This window comes from Notamacropus eugenii, chromosome 3 (genome assembly GCF_028372415.1).
Source record: "Notamacropus eugenii isolate mMacEug1 chromosome 3, mMacEug1.pri_v2, whole genome shotgun sequence".
Classification (NCBI taxonomy): Eukaryota; Metazoa; Chordata; class Mammalia; order Diprotodontia; family Macropodidae; genus Notamacropus; species Notamacropus eugenii.
The window spans coordinates 149,837,430-149,845,382 of NC_092874.1; the positions used below are offsets into that span (position 1 = coordinate 149,837,430).

The 7,953-nt window shown below is 41.2% G+C and overlaps 1 protein-coding gene across 5 annotated transcripts in view; it reads right to left on the reverse strand.

Annotated features, from left to right (window-relative positions):
• CDHR3 (cadherin related family member 3) overlaps positions 1-4,983 on the reverse strand; it is a 100,502-nt gene extending 95,519 nt beyond the window's left edge. For all 5 annotated transcript variants that reach the window (XM_072653084.1, XM_072653088.1, XM_072653087.1 and 2 more), the window contains exon 1: positions 4,843-4,983. In XM_072653084.1, the coding sequence (XP_072509185.1) occupies positions 4,843-4,888 (46 nt within the window). In that variant the 5' untranslated portion in view covers positions 4,889-4,983. The remainder of the gene's footprint in view (positions 1-4,842) is intronic.
• Between the last annotated feature and the right edge of the window lie 2,970 nt (positions 4,984-7,953).

A 7,953-nucleotide genomic window follows, 5' to 3' on the forward strand; every position in this document is an offset into this window, starting at 1 on the left:
AGGCCTCACATGTAGTAGGCACTAAATGTTTACTCCTTGCTCCTCTTGAGCCCTCCTGATAGTCTCTAGCCATCAACATATGCCAACATCTTCCACCATAGAGGGCAGGGATTTGACAGGACAGAATATATGAAAGGATTGGTTCACATATACACAATATTCATACTTATATCTTGGGCTTTCCATTCCCTTGGTCATGCAATGTTAAAAATGGAAGTGACCTTAGAGATCATATAGTCAACTCCCCCCTGCCCTCCGCCTCCTTTTAAGCCCAGTGGGGAAGTGAGTTACTCAAGGATACAACTAGTTAGCAATAGAACATGGGCAGGAGCAGAGGTCTCTTGACTCTCAGCAAAACATGTCTCCATTATACCACCCTCTTTCCTACCAGAGTGTTCTCCCAAAATTTGGTGATCTGTGAGACAGAGAGCAAGAGAGAGAGAGAGAGAGAGAGAGAGAGAGAGAGAGAGAGAGAGAGAGAGAGAGAGAGACTTTAATGGAATTTGACTTACAAATACATCTTAATTAAGATCCAAATTAGAATTACTTGAAGCATACCCCCCAAAAAAAGAAATAATATGCAAAAGATTTATTATCAGTCACTGAACTCACTGAAACATCTCCTCAATTGTGATTAAGATCTAGATGGATGATGTATCTATCTTGTTTCGCTTGTATTAAGGCCATTTCAGTAATTTACAAATAGGGCTGTCTCACTTAAAACCAGTGTTGTAGAAAAAATTAGACTTTAATAGCCACTGCTGTGGAATCATCCTTAAGGTTCTCTTCAAAATTTTCTTACTAGGATGCTTATCATCCATATACTACAGACGTGGAATATGATTTCATAAATATATGATGGAATCTTTTTCCCTCTCCCTGGTAGGTTCAGAAGATAAAACCTTTACCTCTGACCTCAGTCACTACAATGGAACTGCTCAGAGGAGGAGCATACCAGGTATTTGCTAACTCTCTCTGGTAAGATAGTAATGAACTAAAAATATGTTTTCAAATACACTTTCTAGGGGAAAATATAATTAAGGCACTACAGTATCCTATATATACAACCTCTTCCTAGGGCTCTTATTGCCATGGTGTAGAGTAACTAACATAGAGAAAAGATATGTCCATATATCATCTACCTAATGTTTAATCTACATGACTCCCATAACACAGGTGTTTAAATTCAATTAAACATTTATTGAAGGTTAAAACGTATTCCTTACTGGAAATAGAGAGGTGGCCTATGTCTTACCAGCTCTAAGAAGCTATAGCATGATTAAACCAGGTTGAGACCTCAAACCTGTCAGTGAGTTGGGGATTATCTACCCCAAGCATGTGAAGACTTTCCCCAGCAGAATGGGTAGATGAGAACAATTTGTTCCAATGGCCATGAAAGTAGCTGAAGCAGGAGCTGTGGAGTACTTAGAGCCTGGTCAGACATTGAAGACACCAGGGTCATCTACTGCATCCTGGGCCATCATCAGTTGTCTTGATTTCTGTTTTGCCACTGGACTTCAGTTACTCAGAAAGAAAATGAATCTGTTGACTATGCAAAAACTCTATCTCACTTAAATCCAATTCACATACAAGCCAAGACATCACCAGCGATGTCATTGATCCTCTTCAAAACAAAGGATTAACACAACAGAGGGATGGACTAGATCAGTGGTCTTCAAAGTGGGGACTAGGCCTTCTGGAGAGTCGTGAACTAACCCTAAGAGGGCTGTGAATTGATCCTAAGGGGTTTGTGATCAATCATTTGGGAGAGTGGGAAGATGGATCATGCCTTCCTCAGAATATCTTGTCTAAAATACAACCTCATCTAGCCTCATCCACTCCAAATCTTCCCTGTCCTCTCAATATTAGCTCCTCAGTTAAAAACCTAAGTACACAAAATACCTGCAACAACATCTCTGCCAGTGTTATACGAAAAGTTCTCCCCACACACACTTTCCAGAATAACCACTTCCTATCTCCCAGATCACCTGGTAGCTATCATAGCTACCCCTTGGAGATCTGACTCCAGCACAGACCAGTAGGAGTCCTGTTTCCCTCCTTTTTGTTTTGCAGGATAGGGTACAGGCACAGGATGAATGGGCATAGATCTGTATTGCAGAACTCATTATATTATCTTGTCTCCCAATACACTCCTTGAGTCCCATTGACATCTCAAACTCAACATGTCCAAAACAGATCTCATTAATTGTTCCCTCCCCAAACCCATCCCTCTTCCAAACTTTCTCATAGCTGTAGAGAGTACCATCAGCTTTCCAGTCTCCCAAGCTAGGAACTTGCAAACTTGGTTTTATCCTTGTTCCCTCTTGTCTCACATAGCCTCTTGTCATTTCTGCTTTCATAACACCTCTTACATCCATACCCTTCTTTCTACTCACAGAGATATCACCCTAGCTCCAGTCATAACTACAACTCCCCTAGATTATTTGCAATAACCTCTTAATAGGGCTCCTAGTCTCAAGTCCCTTCCCTCTCCAATCATTCTCCACACAGCTGTCAAAGAGATTTTTCTTCAGCACTGGTCGGACATTATCAATCCTTTCATTGAGAAACTCCAAAGATCCCTTATTGACTGTAGGATCAAATATTTTACCTTTATCTCATCCTTTTAAAATTTCCATTTCTGGCATAATTTTAAAGTTTAGGGCCTGAACTTCTGATTTCACTAATACAGGGAACCCAGATAAGGAAACACTCTACACCATTGTAGACTTATATTCTTAGAATGCTGTTTATAGTTAAGTGCTTTGCTCAGGGTCATAGAATTCAAATCTGGCCTCAGACACTAATGGCTGTGTGACCCTGGGCAAGTCATTTAACCTCAGTTTCCTTATCTGTAAAGTTGGGCTATAGGAGCACTTCCCTCCCAGGTTGTAATAATAAAATGAGATATTATTGTAAAGTGTTTTGCAAATATTAACACTACATAAATGCTTCGTTGTTGTTTAGTCGATTATTTGTGTCTGACTCTTTGTGACCCCATTTGGGGTTTTTTTTGGTAAAGATCCTGGAGTAGTTTGCTATTTTCTTCTCCAGCTCATTTTGCAGATGAAGAAACTGAGGCAAACAGGATAAGTAACTTGTCTGGGGACACAGCTAGTAAGTGCATGAGATAGAATTTGAACTCAGGTCCCCCTGACTCCAGGGCTAGCACACTATCCACTTTGCCACCCAGATGTTCTATAGAAATGCCAGCTATTATTATTTAACCAAGATCTTCCTGCTTCTAAATTCCAGATGCTATTCCCTACACCATAATCCTCTCACATATTCTTCTCCAATCTGGAAAATATTTAATAAACATTTACTTTGTGCAAAATATTATACTGAGGATTGGGGATATAAACATAAAAATAAAGAACAGCCCCCAATTGAGGAGCTTAGATTCTTTCGGATTTGTTGAATTGAATGGGTTGAAGAATTTCAGAATCTTCTGAAAGAATGAACTTACATAACCATGAAGAAATGTAGACTCAGAGACTTAGAGGTAGAAGGGACGTTATTCATCCAGTTCAACCACTAACTGAGGTCTCAACCTCTTTGACAACATGCCCAAGTGAAAACCACAAAAATGGGGTTTTTCCCCTCAAGTACTTTTAAGACCTTCACCTACAGCCCAATGAAAATGGTAGGAGAAATATAAGCAAAGTTGAAGCAACCTCAACAAATTAGTGTGACTTCTTAGAGAAGATGTAGGCTTTATTTTTTTTTTTTTTTACAGTTTGAGAGAAGTGAGTGGGAGGGATGAGGAATAGGGAAAGTGTAGCCCAAGGAAGAAAAAAGAAAGAAAGAGAGAAGGGAGGAAGGAAGGAAGGAAGGAAGGAAGGAAGGAAGGAAGGAAGGAAGGAAGGAAGGAAGGAAGGAAGGAAGGAAAGAAGGAAGGAAGGGAGGGAGGGAGGGAGGGAGGGAGGGAGGGAGGAAGGGAGGGAGGAAGGAAGGGAGGGAGGGAGGGAGGGAGGAAGGAAGGAAGGAAGGAAGGAAGGAAGGAAGGAAGGAAGGAAGGAAGGAAGGAAGGAAGGGGAAGAGGGAAAGAGAAAGAGAGAGAAGAAAGGAGAAAAGATGGAAGGATGGAAAAAAGGAAAAAAGAGAGAAATGAAAGGAAAGAAAGAAAGAAGGAAGGAAAAATTATCATTGAAACATTTTTAAATGCATGAAAGAGGACATAAGGGGGAGTCAGAAAGAATCACAATCAGTACAACTTTGAAAGTTACATATTGAATTTGGGACCTATTTTAAAAGAAAAGTAAACTGTACATAATAGAGATCTGCAGTTTCGTGTGCAATTCTCTTTTTTCCATTCTACAATGTATTTGGAAATGCCTGTTTTGTTTGATATTTGCTAAGTTCAGAAGAAAATATTTTTTTAAAATGATTCTCCTATGTTCCTAGTTCCTGAAACAGTCTCAAGCTCCAAACCAGCTAATTCAATGTCAAAGTCATTTCTGGCTTAACAGAGCATCTCATGATATTCTTTTAAGCTGTTGACTTTCAACTCTATGCAATTTAATCCCCAAAGATATTATAATACCAACCATCTCTTTCAACAAACTGGAATAGATCATACAGTGCATCCAATGTAAAATGAGCAATAATATTGGGTTCCACGGTTCCTCTCATTCATTATAATTCTTCTATGCAACAAGACTAATGTGAAAATGTGTTTAATAGTAATGTATTATAAAGCCCATATTAGATTGCATGCCGTCTTGGGAGTGGGGAAGGGTGAATAGAGGGGGAGAAAATTTAAAACTTATGGAAGTGAATGTTGAAAACTGAAAACAAATAAATTAATAAATTCGGGGGAAAAAAAGACTGAGTTCTTACCCGATACCATCCCTAGCAGGACAAGGAGACAGACTGTTTCCTGCATATTTCTTAGCTCACTGCTGTTCCAGGGGCCAGCATATTAGTGAGAAGCTGATCTCCCAAAGCCTGTGACACTCGTCTTTATTTTTTACCCTGCTAGTCCTGCTACCAAGTAAGAAATCAAACAAAACTTCTCACTTGTATCTAAGGGAGGTTCTAAACACTGGCTGGCTTATTATTCTCCTGTCACGGATAAACGGTACCTGAGTGTCAAATGTGTTAGTCATCATGCAACTCTTCTCTTAAAAGGATTCTCAAGGAATTTCATTTCTCACTTGAATGTAAAAATAATAAAAATAATAGCTAATATTTATAGCATTTACTATGTGGCAGGCACTACGCTAAGTACTTTATAATTGTTATCTCATTTGATCCTCACAACAACCCTGGGAGGAGGTTTACCCTCATTTTATAGATGAGGAAACTAAGACAGACAGAGGTTAAGTGACTTGCCCAGGGTTACACTGCTGGTAAATTTCTAAAGCTAGATTTGAACTCAGGTCTAGTGCTCTATCCATTGCACCACCTGGCTGCCTCTGATAAAAGGGGCAGCCCAGTATAATGGGAAAGAGTGATGACAGCTTAGGAGTCAAAGGACCTAGAGTTCTAGCTCCACCATTTCCTATCTGTGTGGTCTTAGGCACATCACTCACCTCTCTGGTCTACCTTCTAACCCCTTTCCTCTTTAACCTTCAATCTTTTCTTACCTCCTGGTTCATTCCCTGATGCTTGCCAACATGCCAAACTACCCCATCATTTAAAAAAAAACACAGCCAGCATACCTCCCTTTCTCGGACAAACTACAAGATAAAGTTAATTAATTGCCTGGCTTCTTCTTCCTCTCCTCTCGGTTGCTTCTCAATACATGGCAATATCTAGTTTTACTCAGCTGAACTATTCACTAAAAAGTTAGCAATGTTCTCTTAATTGTCACATCAGATGGTCTTTTCTTGATCGTCAGTATCCTGAGCTCCAGTCCCACAACACCAACTGACTATTAGATATTTCAAACAGGCTGTCTCATAAACATCTCAAATTCAATCTGTCTAAAACAGAAATAATTTCCTTCCCTTGAACCCACCCTCTTCTAAACTTTCTTATCTCCATAGAGTATGATACCATCCTTCCTATCTCCCAGGTTTTCAACTTCAGTGTTATCCTTAACTCCTCACTTTCTCTCTCACTCCACATATAGATCAATCACAAAATTTTGCCATTTCTACCTCCACAACATGTCTTCCATCACTACCCTTTTCTCTCCTCAAACAGGCACCACCTTAGGTCAAGCCCTCATCATGTTTCCCATGGACCATTGTTACAACAGCCTCCTAACTGGTCTCTGTGCCTCAAGCCTCTACCCCCTCTCATCCACTCTCCACATAGCTGCCAAAGTAAAATTCCTTGAGCGTAGGTCCGAACATGTCATTCTCCTCCTCATTAAGTCCAGGGACTTCCTATTCACTCTAGCATCAAAAGTAAACTCCTCTATTTAGTGCTTAAAGACCCTCGCAACCTGGCTCTTTTTTACCTTTGCCAAATCCTTCACACAAAATCTCAATAAACTATTGTGAAAGAGACTGATGTAAACACAGGATACATCTTGCATGTTCAACTAACGCAAATTTTCCATATAGGAGAGTTGTGATTGTTGGGGTGTAAGCTCAGTTCCATGTGGACAGTCTCAGGCGGGTAAAGGTGAGAGCTTCTAAACCTTAGAGTTCTCATGAGGCCCCCCAGGAAACAGCAGGGAATTGAGGAGTGAGATCTCGTGTATTTCCGCCTCTTCCCGTGAGAAACGTGATGGGAGAGAGCATCCCTGCCCTCGAGACTGGCCCAGATCTGGGCACACCTATTGTTATCTAACAGGCACGGTATTCAGGTGCAAACTATGCGGCCAGAGAGCTTAAGTAGGGTCAGGGAAGCCTGAAGGCGCTCTTAGCACTGAGGGGCCCTTACAGGACAGAAGGCCCCTTTTCCTCTCTTCGCTCTTCCCTCCCCCCTCTCTCCCCACTTCCACTTCTGCTTTCATTCTCTTACTGTAAGATCTTGCCTCCTTGGGAGATTTCTCTCTCTCTCCTAAGGAAGAGTTCCCCCTGCACATGTAACCAGGACCCTGAATAAAGCCTAACCCTTGTTCGACTCCGGAAAGTCTCTTCTCTCATACGTTTATCCGGTTTGGCCAGCCGAAGACCTGTGATAGGTAAGGTAAGACTCGGGTAGCCCTCAGGCCTCTAGGCCTAGCATGTGATGACATGAATTGGATATATCTTGGAGAAATTGTGGAGCATGGGTAGACATTCTGTATCTGGTTCTAGTCTGCTAATTGTCAAGTGTGTTAATAGAGAGCCTAGGTGGCACAGTTGATAGAATACCACACCTGAAGCTGGGAAGACTCATCCTCCATAATTCAAATTCGGCCTCTGATACTTATTAGCTGTATGAGCCTGGGCATGTCACTTAACCCTGTTTGCCTCAGTTCCTCATCTGTAAAATGAGCTGGAGAAGAAATTGGCAAATTACTCCAGCATCTTTGGAAAACCCCAAGCAGGTCATGAAGAATCATATACAACTGAAATGACTGAACGACAACAAATTGCGTAGAAGAAGTCTTTTTTGATTGACTGCATAGCTAGAATGAGGGGCACCTTCCAAAAGGAGTCCATTGACCTCAGTCATTCTCTTTGCTCAGTCTTGGCAGATCTTGTTGACTCCTTCACTCTTGGCATCCAGTGAGAGATAATGCTTTAAGGAGAAATGCCTTGTACCTTCTCCCCTCCAAGGCCATTCGGCCATATGAATATAGGCCTCAGTTCTTTGACTACCTCAGCATTTATTTTCTTCTGTTTTAGGTGAAGTATCTCAGTGTCCCAGCAACTAGGTTTTGCAACCAGCTCAATACTAATGACCCAAGGAACAAATAGTCACCTTCTGGACCTAGGCCATGGTGACTGAGATAAGGACTTGTCCAGTGCAATGCTGTATTTGGATATGAACTTATTTGAACCACTGTTATTTAGAAACTGAGCTCATTTTGAGCCCACTCTCCCCAAAGACTGAGGCAGGAAAGGG